Source organism: Capricornis sumatraensis, chromosome 2 (assembly GCF_032405125.1).
Source record: "Capricornis sumatraensis isolate serow.1 chromosome 2, serow.2, whole genome shotgun sequence".
Taxonomy (NCBI): domain Eukaryota; kingdom Metazoa; phylum Chordata; class Mammalia; order Artiodactyla; family Bovidae; genus Capricornis; species Capricornis sumatraensis.
The window spans coordinates 55886051-55907323 of NC_091070.1; the positions used below are offsets into that span (position 1 = coordinate 55886051).

Below are 21273 nucleotides of genomic sequence, written 5' to 3' on the forward strand. Positions count from 1 at the left end.
TGCCACTTCTTATTCACCAAGTAGAAGAACCAAAGAAATCTGAAAACATCTAGTCTGCCTTCTTTTTTAGTATATCAGGTGTTCTTTCCTCTAAGGGCAAAGTATGTTCACAGACCTCTTGTTAGTCCACCTTAAAAGAAAAAAATCCCCCTTTTCCAGTGTTGGATTCAACAAAACTTACATCTTTTGCTGCCAGTGATCATTTCAAACTGTTGTCACACTGTCTTCTAAATTTACTTTTAATGTGTTTTTCCTCTTGGACTTTAGATTTTCTAATTTTCAAATAAGAAAACAGATAGTAAATTTGAGTACAAATGAATAAGACAAAAAATAGTTCGAAATATATGCAACAAAGTTGGCACTTGGTGGAAATATGGCTTTTATGAACTTATAGAATGTGCTTCTTAAAAAGAACAATACCTTGATCTCCTCTCTTTCAATCTAAGTAACATTCTTAACTTTATTTCTACCTTTACCCATTTTTTTTCTAAGTCCTTCCTTTATTTTGGAAAAAAAATATTTTAAAGCTTCAATCTATGACTCATATTTTTTCCTATTTCATTAATCTGTTCTTCTAATTAGAGCATTAGCTAATTATCCTGAAATTAGCTGCTCTAAAATTTAATTATTCTCCATTTTATTATTCTCCATGTTTATTATTCTCCACAGAAAAAGCACAAGCAAAATATGGTTGTCAAGGTTTCAAAACTGGCAGGATCTATCTACACTGTATCTTTATCATTAATAATAAAGCTCTTGAGTGAGGAAATGAATGTAACATTTCTTTAAAGTGAATTTCAATATTTGAGAAAATTTTTTTTTCTATTTCTGGAATATCTCTCTGAAATGTAAATAGACAAACCACATAACTCATATTCAGATCCCCTGGAATCATAGATGTTTGTTGTTCCCAAATGTACTTTTGAAACAAAGTACATTTTTTCTCTTTAATTATAAAAGTGCAGTGTTAAACTTCTGCTTCTTAAAGTCGGTCAAAGGGGATAGATGGTCCGTGTTTTTTCTCCCTTGATGTGCACAGCCCTGGGATAAGCCCAGCATTGAAAGCATGTGTTGCTCTCATTCACTGAAAGGCTAAACATCCCAGAAATCTGTCTGTTTGTTTTTCATGGCTCTCTCGACTGCAGCCAAATTGGACTTTTAGAGGAACCTCAGTGGGAACCACCTATCTAAAGCCTCAGCTGAAGGAAGGTCCCTTCTGTTTCCCAACTCCTGATTTTTCTCGGCCAGGCAACAGACTTGCCTAAGTGACCTGACATAGAAGAGCTATGTGTGTTATAAACTCCAGCGGCCACAGAGCAAAAATGCATCCAGTCACAGCTTAGGCCGAAGGTCAAGACAGCGCCCTGGGCCCAGAGAGTGAGTTCTGAAGGCCAGGAAAAGTCCTTTTGTACAGTTTCCCACACTCCAGCAAGGGTATCCTTTCGCCCATTCACAAGCCCAGCAACCACCCTGTTCTCTTGAAACAGAGAAGGTAACGTTATATCTGTTGGCTGACTAATTTGACTTCAGTGAAAGAGAATTTTGTCAATCTGTCTTCTCTCCACGTTAAGTCGTATCTAACTCGCAGAATGAAAGGAGGCCCAAGACTGCTCATTCCGAGCTTCCTTTCCCTCTGAGGCTGTTAACTGTGGAGTTGAGCCAAGGTCAGAGCGTCCATCCCTTTCTTTTGCTGGTCACGCCCTCCCTCAGCTCCCTCCAAGTCCACCACTGGTTTCTGAGAACTGTCTGCTTCATAAGCAGTGCCTTAGGCAAGTCCTTGGTCCATATCCCTGAGTAAAGCCTCACTGTAGCTTCTGCCAGCTTTTGCCCCTGTGGGTCACCCTGAACAATGAAAACATCTTAGGTGCACTCCATCTTCTCCTTAGAGGTGCAGGGCAGAACCCCCCCACTCACCTCCCCTCTCCCAGGCGAAGCCTCTTCCCGGTCCCGTTAGAGATGGCAAATCAGGGCTCTTCTGTTCCTCTCCCACAGTGCCTCTCCCAGCAGTGGCCACTCGTGTGCTCCTCCCTTGTCCTTGGCCCAAATGGAAGCTCCTTCCCCTCCAGGCAGGGAGGAAGTGCCCTGAGCCCCCACTGGAGTCTGCGTGGGCAGCACAGCTTCCTTTTGGCTACACTGGGGCTTTGCTGCGGCACCTGGGCTCTTTGTTGCACTGCGAGGGCTTCTCTGGTTGTGGCTCTGGGGCTTAGTTGCTCCGAGGCTTGTGGTATCTTAGTTCCCTGACCAGGAATTGAACCTGGGTCACCTGCATTGGAAGGTTCTTAACCAGGGACCGCTAGGGAAGTCCCTCCCTGCTCACTTTCTGAACTTGATCCAGTCTTGCTGTCACTCCATAACTCATCACCAAGGGCTTAGTCATCTGATGCGAAGAACTGACTCCTTAGACAAGATCCTGATGCTGGGAAAGATTGAAGGCCGGAGGAGAACGGGACAATAGAGGATGCGATGGTTGGATGGCATCGCTGACTTGATGGACATGAGTTTGTGCAAGCCCTGGGAGTTGGTGATGGACAGGGAAGCCTGGTGTGCTGCAGTCCATGGGGTTGCAGAGAGTCGGACACGACTGAGTGACTGAACTGAAAGGCTTAGTCTGTTGAACTGAGCACCAAGTCCCTCTTTGTATAGAACACGTTGGGGAAGGGGTGGTGCCAGCTTTTCCCAGGATTAAATCTTCTCAGGTGCCTTTCATCTCTAAAATTTGGTTTGATTTTTCTCCTTCCATGAATGAATGTATGCCTCCCTATGTCATTACCCCAGTAACTAATCGTTGCTTATAAAAAAAATATGAACAATTTTAGGCACACAAAAGTATACCTAATATAAAACAGCTCCCCATCCATGTACTGCCACTCATGTTTAGAAATTTTGAGTTGAAGTAGAGTTGAAGTCCCCAGGAACCCCTCCCTGGTCTTCTGCTTCTCTCCAGAGAGAGCAAACAGCCATCCGGATTCTGTTGATAATCCTTCTTGTGCATTTTTAAAATGCTTGAATTACACATGGATAGAGGTATTGATATAAATGATACCTTCTGTTGTTTTGGATATTACTGAAATTTTACAGAAGTGGTTGGATTGTGTGTGCGTGTTTGTGGTTGCTCTGTTCACTTGACTTTGTTTTGAGCTTCACTCATGTGGCTCTTGTTCACTGTTCCCTAGTATTTCCTTGTGTTCCAGGGTGTTCTTGGCCTTGTATACCAGGGCATTTCCACTGTTGCTAGTACTTTGCTATGATCCTTAGAGAGGAGGCCTCTTCAGGGAGACATGGAATTCTTGTACACACCTCTTTAGGAAGTCGTGATCTTTATTTATTTGTTTAAGTCCTGATCTTTAAATGTCAGAATTCGATTTTAAGCCTGTTCTGAATTGGCTCTTGTGAACTGCCAGTAAGTTGCCGCATCTCCTGGGCTGCAGGCTTCCTCGGCACAGAGGGAGGACTGGACTAAACCCCCACAAGCTCCTGCCCAGGCCTTGAATTCTCTGATTCCTTTCCTTCTTCCCTCCAGGCCTGCTTGTGTTACGTCATATGTATCAGCGATGAGCAACTATTTATCATGAGAATCAGTTCAGAAGAGATGAAAACCTATTAGTGTGAGTGTGTATGCATGTATTTAAGTTCAGAATCAAAAATGGTTTTGAGTCCCTTCTAATGTTTTCTTACAGTGTTTCTTACAATTTAGATTTCCTGTTTTATTGACTAGATGAATATTAATGAGAAAACTGGCACTTCTTTAAAGTCATCAAAAAATTAATGTCAGGGCATGTTCAAGCAAGGATGGAGTCTTCTCTTGAGCATTGATGTTGGCTGTGCTGCCGGCCGGGTAGGCTGCGTGCAGGCTGGTGGCTCATGGATTGCTCATGAGGTGGGATGACTCAGGATTGTCATTTTGAACATGATTTATTATATGCTGCCAAAAAATGATGCTTTCTAAAAGGCTATTGAAATACAGAGGGCTTTTTGACCCTAAATGTCATCTCTCCAGAAGCTATGTTTTTTGAGATTATGTAGTTCCTTTAAAAGGAAAAAAAAAGTTGCTCTCTTACTGCCAAGATGAGTTTTGGTTCTTGCTGCTGCCAGTAATGACCACCTCCTCCTCTGCAGTCTCTGCTCCTCCAGGGCCAGAGCATAAGCCAGGTCTTTGGAGCTATGGACTCAGGGACTCTCCTAGCAGTGAAGATCATGGTTTAGCCCAGAGAGGTTGTGGCAGCTACTTGGGCTGCTTGTTGTCCTTATTTTCCTTCATGTTTTCTTTCTTGTTCGTGGCTGAACAGTAGGAGAAATTATCTTCAGAGGAGTACTATAGTTATCATGAAATTTAATAGCATTCGCACCAGGGTAGTAGTGATAGCTGTTAGGATTTATCTGTTTCATGTAGCTATGAATATTAAATTTTATTAAATAAACTTGCATTATTCTAACAAATATTATGACTGATTCAACAGCTTTCCCTTCTTTCCTATTTTTAGCAGCCCTGGAGATCAGGGGCAGTGACCCAGCTCCAGGGATGGCCCTGGATTCATCTAAATTTAGGGCTGGGTTTAGATTAATCCAATCTTGGTTTGCCCATGATTGGATAATAACTGCCCATGGCAGTGATTAGTTCAGGAGCTTAGCCTTGAAGCTCAGGCCCCCAGAACAGGCCATCCCCATGGTTATAAGTCCAGAAATGAGCCATGAAAGGAAGGTCGCTGGAGGCTGTGGGGAAACATTTCTCACTTTTAAAAGAGAGGCACAGGAAGATCACCGCTTTTCTTTCCAGTTTTGCTGTTGTAGTCAGGAACTGCTGTCGGTCAAAGGATGAAATTGATTCTCCCAAGAGGACAGAGCCAGAGGAGGTGCAGAGAAATGAACTGGAACTACCGGACTGAGCCGTCCCTGAACCCCCACTCACCACTGGACTTATCATATGAGTCAACAAATTACCTGAAGCCAGTTTGACTTGGGGTTTCTGTTATTTGCAACAGAAAGCATCCTCACTGATATAATTATATTATTATTCTTATGACTGGCTGTTCTTTTAATCCTGGAGTAGCCTCAGGAAGTTGCCTTTCCTTTAAAGCCACTGTTAATACACTATATATTCTACTGATACTGTCAAAGCTAATGGTAATGTAGAGATCTTCATTTTCTTAGTGTCATAATTTCTTAGCATCCTTATTGTCACTAGAGTATGCTAACAAAACTTTAAACTTCTGAGGTTTTCTTAGCTCTCTCCACACTTAGAACCTTTACTTAGTTGTGTGTGTATGGGCGCTACGTCGCTTCAGTCACGTCTGACTCTTTGCAACGCTATGGACTATAGCCCACCAGGCTCCTCTGTCCATGGGATTCTCCAGCCAGGAGTACCAGAGTGGGTTTCCATGCCCTCCTCCAGGGGATCTTCCTGACCCAGGGATCAAGCCTGTGTCTCTTAATGGCTCCTGCACTGACAGGCAGATTCTTCACCACTGATGCCCCCGGGAAGCCCTACCTAATTATGTAGAGGTGTTTAACTTCTCATTTAGTACCTATGGTCTACATGTTTCTGTAGAGGGTGGAGCCCTTACTTGATGTGAGAACAATTCAGAGTAGTTTATTAAACCCAGTAACACAGTGTTGAGCTGCTGTGTAAAGGCCAGGCCTGGAGGTAGGGATGGTCATGGGCTGAGTGGAGACCAGAGGCGGGAAGGAGGGGCAGGAACACAGGGTAGAGTGGCATCTTCAGAGAAGGCTGCCAAGCGCGGTGGCCATGCACGTGCCGAGGGGAGGAGGTGCAGGGCCCAGTGAGAGGAATAGAGGTTGAAGTTGGAGAGAGGCTGCGAGTGTGGCGGTGCTTCCGGTGGGAAAGGCTGGATTGCCAGGCCGAGGAAGTTGGATCCCTGGCTTCTTGAATAGGGAGGTGACATTTCCACAGGGCTTGTTGAAAGCTCTTCTCACAGTGGCATGCAGGGGAATTAGACCAGGGAGAAATGTTGGCATGGTGCCCTGGGAAGCTATTACCATAATCCATGAAGGAGGTGACAAGAGCTGCCAGATAATAACATCTGAGTGTGGAATATCTTACATCTGTGTGAAATTTCAGAGTTCCTACAGCATTATCAAACATATTATCTAGTTTCTCTAATGAGATCCTCTCTGCCATTTTTTATGGATGGGAACCTGGAGGTTCAGAGCAGGTAAGCAACCTCCTAGAAGTTGTTGATGACAGAACCCAACCTACAATCTAGGTCTTTTCCAGGGCCAGTACTTTTCAATTGTAATACACATCGGTATTTCCCATTTCTATGAAGTTCAAGTTGTGATAATTTAATTGTGCTCTAAAGCAGAGGTCCCCAAGCTCCAAGATGTAATGCCTGCTCTGAGGAATAAACAGCATGATAAATGTAATGCACTTGAATCATCTCAAAACCATCCCCCACCCGCCTGCCCCCATTCTGTGGAAAAATTGTCTTTCGTGAAATTGGTCCCTGGTGCCAAAAAGATTGGGGACCACTACTCTCACACTGTTTGTCTGCCAACTGGCTCCTGACAGCAGCATCAGCCAAAGCTAAATACCAGTTCACAACTCTTATAAAACATGAAAAGTTCTGAAAAGTAAACAGTTGGTTAAGTGTCACAGACAACAGTAGAACCTCCTCAAATAACAGAAAGGTAATCCTTCTAACAAATACAGGAAACAAAAGTCTAGGTCAGTAGAAAGCTTTCTTAATGTTTCACATGAATGGAGAGTAACTGAGATTTAAGGGAGCCTCAGAATGGTTTTGTTAAATGAAGGTAGAAAAGTTGCCCATGACTTCCAACTACAGGTAACAACAGTCTTGAAAGTAAAGGAGTTACATCTTAATAAAATAGAATAAAGAAAAGTATTCACATTTTGATAGACATCATCCTTTATTTTTTAAAATGTGAACAAACTATTTAAGATGGAATGTTGGATGACTTTAGTCTTCCAGTTAAGTAGGTTGTTTTCCGGAGTTACAGTAGGTATTTTGAAAGTCAGGAATTTTTCTTCTTTTTTTTAATTGTGATTAAAAAAAAAACACATAAAATATAGTTAATCAACTTAACCCTTTTTTTCAGTGAGGGGTTCAGCAGTATTGTCTATTCACATTGTTGTGAAACAGATCTTTTTCATCTTGCAAATCTGACACTTCATGCCCATGAAACAACTCTCCTTTCCCCCCTGCTCCCTTCAGCCTTTTATAACCACCATTCTATTTTTTGTTTCTATAAATTTGAGAAATTATGAATTTTTAAAAAATGTTAGAAACATTTGTTGATTGCCTACCAGGTGTTGGGCATTGTTCTTGATTCAAGGACCAAAAAGAGATGAAGGCTGGAGAGAATCCCTAGAGGGTCTTTGTTACACTGGGTTTGGAGAGATATAAAAAGATAAATCACAAAAATCAGTGTGTGTTAAGTCTTAAATGAATGATAATCACAGTGAATTCTGTGTGATGCTAACAAGAACATGCTATGTTGCTCAGTTTTACTTCAGCGACTGCAGACCCTGCAGTACCAAGGTAACTTAGAGGAGGAATGTGGGTCAGATAACCTGGGCATGTTGGGTATGAGAGTGTATTTGTTAATATTACCTGGTTATTAGTGAGGGGACAGAATGAGAAGCTGTTCTGCTAGATTAGCTTGGGTGTGATTGCCACCTATTTCAAGATTCGCAAGCATACTTAGAAAGGTTCCCTGGGGGAAAGCTGCCACATAGAGAAGAATGGGCAAATCCACTTGGTTTATGCCTTTGCCTTATGTGAAGCTGGAGCTGGCAAGCAGCCTTTTTGGGTGTTCTCAGTGCTAATATGCAGAAGTAATGTAGTATATAGCCCTTGAAGACTTTTCTACCTCTAAATAGCTGCATTTGATGTTTAAGTCACTTTAGAGCAGCAGTCCCCAGCCTTTTTGGTATCAGGGACCAATTCTCTGGGAGAATTTTTCCACAGACCAGGGGTGGGGGAGATAGTTTCTGGATGATTCACGTGCATTTACATTTATTGTGCACTTTATTTCTAATCTAATGCTGCCACTGATCTGACAGGAGGTACTGGTCTATGGCCTGGAGGTTGGGGACCCCTGCTTTCAGAAAATGCATAGTTGACATGTTTTCTTGAAATGTCTTGGAAACTGCTTTAAGGGATTCTGTAGAGAATGTCACGGATTCCCTGGTAGCTCACCTGGGAAAGAATCTGCCTGTGATGCAGGAGACCTCGGTTCGATTCCTGGGTTGGGAAGATCCCCTGGAGAAGGGATAGGCTACCCACTCCAGTAGTCAAGGGCTTCCCTGGGGGCTCAGTCAGTAAAGAAACCTCCTGCAATGTGGGAGACCTGGGTTCAATCCCTGGGTTGGGAAGATGCCCTGGAGGAAGACATGGCAACCCACTCCAGTATTCTTGCCTGGAGAAGACCCATGGACAGAGGAGCCTGGCGGGCTGCAGTCCATGGGGTTGCAGAGTCAGATGGAACTGAGCAACCAAGCACAGCACAGCATAGAGAATGTGAAGGAGTAGAAACGTCTGAAACAAAAGCTGAGTGGCCAGATGATGGGGATTTAGTAAATTGCAACTGAGCTGTGTTCACTCACTGGTCCCTTCAGAAAGAGCAGCAGCCTGTTTGCGATAAATCATAGGGGATGCTGATATTTGTCAGGGACTTTGTGGTTCTTTGTATTTGAAATTGCTGAGTAGATTTTGAGCTACTGTAGTGAAGGGATAGGGATTCCTTAATAGTTCAGTTAAGAATCTGCCTGCAATGCAGAAGACCCCAGTTCAATCCCTGGGTCAGGAAAATCTGCTGGAGAAGGAAGGGCTAGGCTACCCACTCCAGTATTCCTGGGCTTCCCTTGTGACTCAGCTGGTAAAGAGTCCACCTGCAATGTGGGAGACCTGGGTTTGATCACTGGGTTGGGAAGATCCCCTGGAGAAGGGAAAGGCTACCCACTCTGGTATTCTGGCCTGGGGAATTCCATGGACTGTATAGTCTGTGGGGTCACAAAGAGTTGGACACAGCTGAGCAACTTTCACTTTCACTGGGGGGATAAATAGGTGAGGGAAGAGTAAAGTGTTTGAATGCTGGAACGGCAAATGACTGTCACAATGCTACCTGTCAGGCCTGTTGATACCTTATTAACCTTGGCTTCCAGGTTAAAATCACCTGGGGAATATTTAAAATTAGCAGTGTGGGGACTTCCTTAGTGGTCCAGTGGGTAAGACTGCTCTCCCAATGCAGGGGGTCCAGGTTCAATTCCCGGTCGGGGAACTAGATCCAATGTTGCATACCACAACTAAGATCCAGCACAGCCAAAATAAATAAATATTAAAAATAAACATGAGTGTACCTGTGGCTGATTCTTGTTGATATATGACAGAAAACCACAAAATTCTGTAAAGCAATTGTCCTGCAGTTAAAAAATTAAAAATAAAATAAAAAATAAAATTACTAGTGTGCAGATCCCACCCTTGAACAGTTAAGTCAGAATCTCAAAATTTAGGGAAAAGAGCAGGTCTAACCATTATTTTTATTAAGTTCTTCAGGTAATTCTAAAGTGTGGCTAAGTCTAAAAGCCCCTTTAGCTGTTTACATTTATTAACGTGTATGTAAAATACTTGCTAACTGTATAAAATAAATCTACAGACTTTCCTATTTCTGCCTTCAAATGGATGGTTTTTGTTTTGTTCATTCTTCCTTAGCCAGTTGCAGATTCTAAAGGAATAAATGGAAGGAGGAGGAAGAAAACAGAAAGAGGTCTCATGGCTTTGAGAAGGGGCATGAGGGGTGGGTAGGCAGCTTTGTTTATTGCATTTCAGGAAGTAGAAAATACGGCATGGTCTCAATCTATCTTTACGTAACTTTGAGGGAAGTGATCCATTTGTGTCGAAACAAGGAGGCATATAATACTTTGCATTTAACATGTGTGGGAATTCTTTGCAGAGTAATTAGCATTCCTTTCTTTAGCCTGTATTCAGGGGACACATACCGTTCACACCCTCTCTGTGTTCACATTTTCCAGTGCGTTGGAGAGCTTTTTGTCAATAGAAATCTTTGTCCTTTTCCCAATAAGACTTGAATTATATTTGAAGACATTGAGCATGTCTGTCTTTCTTTTTCTGGCAGGCATTGATTTTAAAATCAGAACGATAGAACTAGATGGAAAGAAAATTAAGCTTCAGATATGGTAAGTAAAAAAAAATATATATATATATATCATTTCTACTTTAGTCAGGTACTGAAGCAGGAATGAGAAGGTGAATTGTGGTAAATTAGAGGTATCCTTGGGTAGCTAAAACATCTTTTCTTTATCAGAACCAAGGGGAAATGGGTAAGTATTCAAAGATGTCTCCACCAAGAGTGGGATAGTAAGGATGGTATCACTAACGCTCACTGCCAGGAGAGATCTGAGCACTCATTCTTCCAAAATGCTAATTTTAGAGGGGAGGAAACTAAATTCTAAAGTATGTCAGTTACTTTTTCCCTGCGGTTGTTGTAGCTGTGAAATCAGATAAGGCAAAGGAGTCAAGTGGTAAGAACCCCAAACAAAGTGCCAGTCTGGAGTCACCCTCTATACTAAGAACTGGGAGCTCTTTGCTTCTCTTCTCAGGGCCTTCTTGTCCTCATTTGTAAATGGGTTTGTCAGACTGATGACATCTGAGTTCCCTTCCAGCTCTGATATTTCCTCATTTATTTGCCTATTTCTTCTCCTTCAGTTTAAAATGGGGAACCCTGCACTGGAGAATAAGGGAGGAAAAAGGCAGGCCTCTCATCTCTCATGTAATATGCAAGGCAAAGGTCTCCTTATGATCAGTCAACTCCAAATGGTTTAATTCCTGAAGAATCTGTCAAACTACAATGAATAAATATGGTTCCTCCAGATTGCCTGGTTGAATATTTCTGGCTTGAACTCACACTCTTAGATTTTTTTTTTTGAACCTCCTATAAGCTGATCTAAGTTCTTTCAGTGTGAGGCCTTCCATGGAGCCACATGGGTTTGCAGCCTTAAGGAAGGGTTTTGATGATGTTTACTGACCTGATGTGTGACGACGACAGCAGGAAACGAAGCTTAGACGTTTAGGACATCATAGACTCAGAAGGAAGCAGGTCAAAATAGTCAAGTAATACATATACGTCAGCTTTTTCCCTGGGCTGTTTTTCTCCTTTGAATTTCAGAACCAGGATAGAACTAGAGCATTATATTGAAATCCACCACTTTTCTTTTACAGGAAACTGGGACGTAGAGTGGTTAAGTCCATCTGAGGGCGTGTGTCTGGGTTAGTGATAGAACTGGGACAACTACCCCAGTATCCCAGAACCTTACGTCAGCTTCACGTATTAATCCCATATAGAGGTTCCCACTATATTTCATTGCAAGACATTTTGAAGGTTACCACATGCCGCTCTTTTCATCTGTTGCTATGTAATAAGAAGTCAAGTATTGTAAAGGTTAAAAAAATTATTTTAAGGGAAAAGCAAAGAGAATGTCTGACTCTGTGCAGTACAGCAGGGTTCCCCAACCCCCAGGCCAGGGACCACTACCATGCCTAGTTAGGAACCAGGCCACACAGCAGGTGGCAAGGGTCAGGCAAGACAGTGAAGCTTCATCTGTATTCACAGCCACTCCCCATCAGTCACATTACTGCCTGAGCTCTGCCTTCTGTCAGAGTAGTGGCAGCATTAGATTCTCATAGGAATGCAAACATGCGAGGTGCAAACTTTGTGAACTGTACATGCAAGGATCTAGGTTGTGGCACTCCTAATGAGAATCTAATGCCTGATGGTCTGATTCAACATTATGGCAAGTCATCTAATTATTTTGTTATGTATCACAATGCAATAATAATAGAAATAAAGTGCCCAAGAAATGCAATGTGCTTGAGTCATCCTGAAACTGGTCCCTGGTGCCAAAAAGGCTGGGGACCATTGCTGTATAGTCTTGATCAGAAAAATAAGGAACATTTCTAGGAGCCTGTGGGTGATCAGCTAATTAGAGCTCCATGGCACTACTTATCAGCACTCTTGGCAGCAAAATAGTCTACCTTCAGTCTTCATGACCTGCGTTCAGAATGGTACGGTTTCTTCTCCATCCTCACTGCAAAGCTGGTTCTAAATCAAGTAGCATATTAGAATCAAAATATATTTAGTCTGCTTAAAGGTGCTTTGCCTTTGTTTTCCCCATCTGTTTGCTGGGTACTAAATAAGTGCCTGTGTTATCTAATCCTGATCAATGAGAAGATGGCAGGATAAGATAATGGTGGTGTGAGACCCAGCCCTGCACTAAACAGCCAAGGCCTTGGATTCTTGATTCTCACTCAAGTATATGAGCTGTTTGGGGTTCCCAGGTGGTGCTAGAGGTAAAGAACCCACCTGCCAGTGCAAGAGACCTAAGAGACACAGGTTTGATCCCTGAGTTGGGAAGATCCCCTGAAGGAGGGCATGGCAATCCACTCCAGTATTCTTGCCTAGAGAATCCCATGGACAGAGGAGCCTGGCGGGCTACAGTCAATGGGGTTGCAAAGTGTTGGACAGGACTGAATCGACTCAGCACTCAGATGAGCTGTTTAGTGGCAGAGCTGGGCCCACAGCCCACCTGAGCCTGTCTTCACTTCTAGAGAACATGGATGATGGTAAAACTACCACATTGGGCTGTGGTGGGCATCATTTGCACACCATCTGAAAGTATTTTGTAAGGTATACATAAATGGTAAGGTATTTATTAACATTTTAAATTACCATATTTTCCTTGGGCCTTCATCTCACTTAAATTTGGTATGCACATATTAGAGTTTTAGTGTATTTCCACAAATGCGTCCTTTTTAGAAGCAATCAAATTAAACAATTTAGTTTTGTCTTAGTAACACAGGGAGTGAAATTAGTTCTGGCAGGAAGTGGAAAATTTAGGAATATTGATTTTTCCCAGATACTAAGGAAATTTGACTTCCTTTATAAGAATTGCTTTGGTAAATGTAATTTGAAATGTCAACGTTTTTCAGAATGTATTTTAATGGTATGTCATTAGCCAAAAAAGTAAGAATAAATGCAAGTTTATATAACTTGGAGGTGTTGTTCATGTTTTGAAGTCTTGGTCAACAATTGCATGTTGAACTCCAGGGTCTCATTTAATCACGGGCTCTAGAGCTGAAAAAGTTCTTGAGGAGATCCGTTTTAGCATGCTCTATGGAGCAGAATTTGCACAGTAGTAAGTCCAGCCTGCCTGCTTGCTTTGTACAGAAATCAGACTTTCTATCAAAAGAGCAAGATGCCCTAATGATTAGGCATTTATAGAAAAGGATTGAACTGCCTCTAGGAGTCCAAGAATTTACAACTCTTCTCTATTCTCTTCCTCTTCTGGTTGATGAACACACTGTGCCGGTCCGGGCTGTGCATTTTCTTGTCGCTGCTTTTGTCATCAGAGTCCAAGTTTTTCACCCAAGTGATTGTGAGCTCCTGACAGGCGCCCGTGGCCACAGCCGCCTCCAGCTCACAGACGCACAACAGGCTCTCTTTGTGTCTTGTCCTCCTCCCTGAAACCACTGCATTTGTGAGCAGACCGCAATTACATCTTCCTGCAGCTCAGAGCCTCTCGTCAGCGTTGTTGTTGATGATTTTTCTAACCACTCTTTCCTTTGTTTCAAATCTTAGGGACACAGCGGGTCAGGAAAGATTTCGAACCATCACGACAGCCTACTATAGAGGAGCCATGGTGAGTGTGTTTTAGGGTTTTGTGGAAGTAAAACATGCATATTCATTCGTCAGGTTTGTAGGATTCAAGCTGGAGTCTAGTACATTGGAGAAAATAGATTTTCTGATGTGAAAACAAGGCATTTAAAGGGTTTTTTTAATACTGCGTTTAGTAGCTGTGTCCTCAACCACTGGTCTTCATAATATTACGTATTTGGAGATGCGTTAGAACTCCGCACATTCTGAGTGATCATATATTTTTGTGCCTTGTCCTTTTATTAATGCCATTGCCAAATCTTAACAAACCACAAGCTCTGTGACCAAGTATTCATTTCTTGCACCTTCTCCCCCATTCACCCTGCCACCACCATGCTTTCTCTCTCACCAGATCTACAGCATCCACTCCTATTGGCTCACCTTTCTGGAGTCTCCTCCACCGGTCTTCTGCCAGCTGGCCAGGAAGTAGCCGAAAGATCTGTGACTATCTGAGGCTTAGCATCTGGTGAATCTTTGACTACCAAGTCCTTCCTTGCTACATACTTGCCTTATCCTTGTTATCATAACTTCGTCACTTGGCTATTTTCCATCCTAAGATGCTTCATCTACACAACCCATTCTATTGTTGGCTTATGGTGGATTCTGTGTGGTGCTGTGAGTACAATGGTGAATAAGGCAGTGTAGAAGCTGAGCTCTACTGAACCAAGCCTAGAACGCCAGACCCAGAGCAGGGCTTTCTCTCTGGCTTTTGCCTAAGTCACGTGTAACTTGGAGCTTTAAATTATGATGAAATCCTGTATGCTCAGAGAGAAGACTGCACAGTCGAGATCAGATAGACCAACCTGGTAGACTCTGGGGTGGCAGCTGCCATCATACCTAGCTTGTTGTGTAAAAGACTGTTGGTGCTGAGAGTGGTTGGAGGTGGTGGAGCTGGAGGGGTGATGGCTGTCCCTTTGCTGCAGGCAGCTGTGATCTGAACCCACAGATCCCTCTGTTGTCATGCTGCTCTCCCCGCCTCCTTCACTGCCACTGACCCTCCATTGTTTGAGTGCCAGTAATATCCCCCCCACAGAGGTTGGGAATTCCTTTTGGGAATTCCTTTTTAAAGCTGTCCTACCTGGGAACTGTATACAACTAAGTGTTGCATATATATGTGTTCTCCACCCTATAATACTTTAAAGTTTTAAAAGTCATTATTTTAAGAAGGGCGGTTGTCAACTACTCTTTATTTTGCTTAGATTAGAATCCAAGGGAAGGGACTTACCTTGTGTGAAGAAGTTTGTTTGTTGTTTATTTTCCCCTAGAAAGGATTTTTAAGGGTAAATAAGAACATCTTAACAGGGATGATTTAGAATAGTTCATAGGTAATTTTGATTAGAGGCATCTTTTAAACACAGTTTTTTATTTTTGGGGAATAATGTATCGACACCACTTACAAGCTTGTTTTCACTAGACAGTGGGCAAGAACACTTAGAGCGTGGAGCAAATGTTTGTCTTGGATGTGTAACTCTAGCTTATGGTACAAGGCAAGAGGTCATTGAAATATGTTCTTTGAGATTTGAAGATGGTCTGTCTTTTTCATTTATCTACTGCCTAGCCATTTTCACATTATTGCAAGTAATTAGATATCGTTGCTATTCTAAAATATATCATCCTTTCCATTTTGATGGTAGGGATTTTTTGTCTCTTTTGCTTTGCTATGATGCCAGGGCCTTACACATAGTAGATGTTCAATAAATACTTGCTGAAGGAGTGAATCAGTGAAAATTTTCAGACCCAGAAAAAATCTTAGACACATCCTCAGGAAACCCTGCTCTGCTTGAGTCTTGGATCCTGCATATCATCCATTTCAGTGGGATGTGGGGTCGTCATGTGCTCATTTCCACAACTGGTGGTTCTGGCAGGTTTAGTTGGGTTGGCTCAGGTGCACAGCATAGTGGCAAGCACACTACTGGTCCTGCCCCCATGACAGAGTCCTTTGACCTGCTTCATACTATTCAGCAACATGTGTAGGCATAGCAGTAACCCTGATGGACAGTCAGGCTCTGAGGAGAAGAGGGACCATATTCAACATTTCTCAGTACTGTCTGGCTGTTGTTGTTAAAGGTCTGTATACTAAATACATAAAATTTTTAACTGGTGTACCTGAATTTGTATTTCCAACTGATTCATAGTATCAGTTAGCCTAAAACAGAGGAAGTAGTCAAAGGGTTTTTGCTACTGAAACCAGATATAAATTAGTAATAGCTGCCAATCATTGAGTCCAAGCTGTGTCCTAGGTTCTAGGTAAGTTAGTTCAGTTCAGTTGAGCCGCTAAGTTGTGTCTGACTCTTTGTGACTCCATGGACTGCAGCGCACCAGACTTCCCTGTCCATCACCAGCTCCTGGAGCTTACTCACACTGATGTCCATTGAGTCAGTGATGCCATCCAACTGTCTCATCCTCTGTCATCACCTTCTCCCACCTTCAACCTTTCCTAGCATCAGGGTCTTCTCCAGTGAGTCAGTTCTTTGCATCAGGTGGCCAAAGTATTGGAGTTTTAGCTTTAGCATTGGTCCTTCCAGTGAATATTCAGGACTGATTTCCTTTAGGATGGACTGCTTGGATCTCCTTGCAGTCCAAGGGACTCTCAAGAGTCTTCACCAACACCACAGTTCAGAAGCATCAGTTCTTCAGTGCTCAGCTTTCTTTATAGTCCAACTCTCACACCCATACATGCCTACTGAAAAAACCATAGCTTTGACTAGACAAAATAATGTCTCTGCTTCTTTATATGCTGTCTAGGTTGGTCATAGCTTTTCTTACAAGGAGCAAGCATCTTTTAATTTCATGGCTGCATTCACCATCTGCAATGATTTTGGAGGCCCCCAAAATAAAGTCTGTCACTGTTTCCACTGTTTCCCCATCTATTTGCCATGAAGTGATGGGGCCAGATGCCATGATCTTAGTTTTCTGAATGTTGAGCTTTAAGCCAACTTGTTTGTTATTCCATGTCCAGTTCTAACTGTTACTTCTTGACCTGCATACAGATTTCTCAGGAGGCAGGTCAGGTGGTCTCTTATTCCCATCTCTTTCAGAATTTTCCACAGTTTGTTGTGATCCACACAGTTAGAGGTTTTGGTGTAGTCAATAGAGTAGAAGTAGATGTTTTTCTGGAACTCCCTTGCTTTTTCCATGATGCAATGGATGTTGGCAATTTGATCTCTGATTCCTCTGCCTTTTCTAAATCCAGCTGGAACATCTGGAAGTTCATGGATGTTCAAATCCCTTATGATTATACAGTAGAAGTGACAAATAGATTCAAGAGATTAGATCTGATAGACAGAGTGCCTGATGAACTATGGACAGAGGTTCGTGACATTGTACAGGAGGCAGTGATCAAGACCATCTCCAAGGAAAAGAAATGCAAAAAGTCAAAATGGTTGTCTGAGGAGGCCTTACAAATAGCTTAGAGAAGAAGAGAAGCTAAAAGCAAAGGAAAAAAGGAAAGATATATCCATTTGAATGCAGAGTTCCGAAGAATAGCAAGAAGAGATAAGGAAGCGATCAGTGCAGAGAAATAGAGGAGAACAATAGAATGGGAAAGACCAGAGATCTCTTCAAGAAAATCAGAAATACCAAGGGAACATTTCATGCAAAGATGGGCTCAATAAAGGATAGAAATGGTACAGACCTAATAGAAACAGAAGATATTAAGAAGAGGTGGCAAGAATACTCAGAAGAACTAAAGAAAAAAGATCTTCATGACCCAGATAACCACGATGGTGTGGTCACTCACCTAGAATCAGACATCCTGGAATGTGAAGTCAAGTGGACCTTAGGAAGCATCACTATGAGCAAAGCTAGTGGAAGTGATGGAATTCCAGATGAGCTATTTCAAATCCTAAAAGACGATGCTATTAAAGGGCTGCACTCAATATGCCAGCAAATTTGAAAAATTCAGCAGTGGCCACAGGACTGGAAAAGGTCAGTTTTCATTTCAATCCCCAAAAAAGGCAATGCCAAAGAATGTTCAAACTACTGCACAATTATACTCATTTCACATGTTAGCAAAGCAGTGCTCAAAATTCTCCAAGCCAGGCTTCAACAGTATGTGAACCATGAACTTCCAGGTTCTAGGTAAAGTACTTTACAAATAATATGTCAGTTGATCCTCAAAAATCCAATCTGGGGGACTTCCTGGTAGTCCAGTGGTTAAGAATCTGCTTTACAGTGCAAGGAACGTGGGTTCAATCCCTGCTTGGGGAGCTAAGCTCCCACATACCACAGAGCAGCTGAACCTATGTGTGGTAATTATTGTGCCTGTGCGTATGTTCCAGAGCCCAGATACTACAACTGGAGAAGTGTGCATGTCACGACGAAAGGTCCTGCATGCCACAATTAAGACCTGATGCAGCCAAATGAATAAAAGTAAATAATACATATTTTTTAAGTAAATAAATAAATATTGGTGTTTTTTTTTTAAAAAAAGGGCAGTGTGAAAAATATTCTGTCCTCATTTCCCAAATGAGTAAATGCAAACTGAGAGGGACAAAGTAATCTCTCCAGCATCTCCCAGGTAGCATGTGGTGAAGCCCAGCCTGAGCGTCTCTGACTCCGGAATCTGTGCTCTTAACCACTACACTGTGTTTACTTCCTGTGCCAACTACTCCAGGTACTACTTGACAAACAGAAAGCAGTGAAGATCCAGGTTGTCTGTATAGCCCAAGAGGTAGTAGAGCTCTGAAGTGTTTTGATTAATTTTAATTGTAGGCAGCTAAGCTGTTTGAATCAGGAATTATTCAGGTTGCATTTTTTTGAGGCTTTTAAAAATTGTTGCAAAATATATGTAAGGTAAAATTTAGCATTTAAGTGTATAGTTCTAAACTGTGAATTTTTTAAATTAAATTTGCTTATTGTAAAATCTTCTTTACAGTGTAGTCAAAGTTAAACATTTCCTTTTGAGGCTAGGAGGAGGGAGGGTAAAGAAAAATGTTGTTTGCCATTTAGATTTAAAGAATATTTATTTTTCTGCTTGTGAAAAGCTTACATGTAATGTTGTTGTTCAGTCGTTAAGTCATGCCCCACTCTGCATGGACTCCAGCATGCCAGGCTTCTCTGTCTTTCAGAATCTCCTGGAAAGGGAAAGTGAAGCCATGTAGCCCACCAGGCTCCTCCATCCATGGAATTTTCTAGGCAAGAGTACTGGAGTGGGTTGCCATTTCCTTCTCCAGGGGATCTTCCCAGCCCAGGGATCGAACCCAGGTCTCCCACATTGCAAGCAGATGTTTTACCATCTGAGCCACCAGGAAATCCCTAGTGTCTCCTGGAGTTTGCTCACATTCGTGTCTGTTGAGTTGGTGATGCTGTCTAACCATTTCATCCTCTGCCTCTGTCTTCTCTGTTTGCCTTCAGTCTTTACCAGCATCAGGGAGTTTCCCACTGAGTTGGCTCTTAGCATCAGGTGGCCAATGTGTTGGAGCTTCAGCTTCAGCATCAGTCCTTCCAATGTATACTCAGGGTTGATTTCCTTTAGAATTGACTAATTGGATCTCCTTGCAGTCCAAGGGACTCTGAAGAGTCTTCTCCAACACCAGTTTGAAAGCATCAGTTCTTCAGTTCTCGGCTTTCTTTATGGTACATCCATACATGACTACTAGAAAAACCATAACTTTGACTAAACAGGTGTTTGTTGGCAAAGTGATGTTTCTGCTTTTTAGTACACTGTCTAGGTTTGTCATAGCCTTCCTTCCAAGGAGAAAGAGTGCTTTAATTTCATGGCTGCAGTCACTGTTCACAGTGATTTTGGAGCCCAAGAAAATAACATCTGTCACTGCTTCCACTTCTTCCCCTTCTGTTTGCCATGAAGTGATGGGACCAGATGCCATGATCTTAGTTTTTTGAATGTTGAGTTTTAAGCCAGCTCTTTTACTTTGCTGTTTCATCCTCATCAAGAGGCTCTTTAGTTCCTCTTCACTTTCTGCCACTAGAGTGGTATCATCTGTGTATTTGGAGTTGGTGATCCTTTTCTTGATTCCGTCTTGTGATTCATCCAGCTCGGCATTTCACGTAATGTATTCTGTATATAAGTTAAATAAACAGGGTGACAATATACAGCCTTGTTTTAGTCCTCTCCCATTTTGAACCAGTATGTTGTTCCATGTAAGCCTCTAACTGTTGCTTCTTGACCCACTTACAGATTTCTCAGGAGACAGGTAAGGTGATCTCCCATCTCATTAAGAATTTTTTATGGTTCATTGTGATCACACAGTCAAAGGCTTTAACATAGTGAAGCAGAAGTAGATGTTTTTTCTGGAATTCCCTTGGTTTCTCTATGATCCAACGAATGTTGGCAATTTGATCTCTGGTTCCTCCACCTTTTCTAAACCTAGCTTGTGCATCTGAAAGTTCTTGGTTCATACACTTCAGACGCCTAGCTTGAAAGATTTTGAGCATAATCTTACTAGCATGTGAAATGAGAGCAATTGTACAGTTGTTTGAACATTCTTTGGCACTGCCCTTCTTTGGGATTGGAATGAAAACTGATGTTTTCCTGTCTTGTGGCCACTGCTGAATTCAAAAGCTTTAAGAATCCCAAGAAACCATCTTAAAACCCCACATGAGACATAGCTTCTGTTAACATTTTGCTATGTTTCCTGAATTCTTTCATCTATGTGTACATATTTGTTGTCTATGATTTATGTTTATTTATATTTATATTTTATTTTTATTTATAAAGTTGGAAACCAGACCCCGAAAGATTTTGCCTACTATTTAAGGAATTTTAATATAATTCAGAGTACATGGAGAGATGCTAAAGGATTTTAAACAATGAGGTGATAACTCTGGTGCCCTTACGGAGAGTGGATTAGAGGAGGTTAAGAATGAAAGCAGGGAGACCTAAGTCACCCGGGTAAAGGCTAATTGATGAAAATGTGAATGAGGCCATGCATGTGGGGAATCGGATTGTGGAAATATTGAGAGTGTTGAGTCCATTGGACTTAGTGACTGACTGGTGGTGGAGGAAATTACTCCCAGGGGTCTGCTTGTGCAGGCTGGCAGAGTTGAGTGAGTGAGTAAAAGTTGCTCAGTCGTGTCCAACTCTTTGCGACCCCATGAACTATACAGTTGGAGAAGGCAATGGCACCCTACTCTAGTACTCTTGCCTGGAAAATCCCATGGACGTAGGAGCCTGGTAGGCTGCAGTCCATGGGGTCGCTAAGAGTTGGACACAACTGAGCGACTTCACTTTCACTTTTCACTTTCATGCATTAGAGAAGGAAATGGCAACCCACTCCAGTGTTCTTGCCTGGAGAATCCCAGGGACAGGGGAGCCTGGTGGGCTGCCATCTGTGGGGTCACACAGAGTCAGACACGACTGAAGCAACTTAGCAGCAGCAGCAGGAGTATACAGTTCATGGAGCTTTCCAGATCAGAATACTGGAGTGGGTAGCCTTTCCCTTTTCCAGGGGATATCTCAATCCAGGGATCGAATCCAGATCTCCCGCATTGCAGATGGATTCTTTACCAGCTGAGCCACAAGGGAAGCCCTACAGGGTTGTATTGTACTTCTTCAAAATGAGAGTAGAGGGAGAAAGAGAAGATTTGGAGGGGATAAAGACATCT

General features: G+C 42.4%; 1 protein-coding gene across 1 annotated transcript in view; it reads left to right on the forward strand.

Annotated features, from left to right (window-relative positions):
• Window positions 1–21273, forward strand: part of RAB8B (RAB8B, member RAS oncogene family) — a 65026-nt gene that overhangs the window by 35283 nt on the left and 8470 nt on the right. Inside the window, exons 2-3 of the mRNA XM_068964929.1 lie at window positions 10114–10174; window positions 13633–13693. Of these exons, the coding sequence (XP_068821030.1) occupies window positions 10114–10174; window positions 13633–13693 (122 nt within the window). The remainder of the gene's footprint in view (window positions 1–10113; window positions 10175–13632; window positions 13694–21273) is intronic.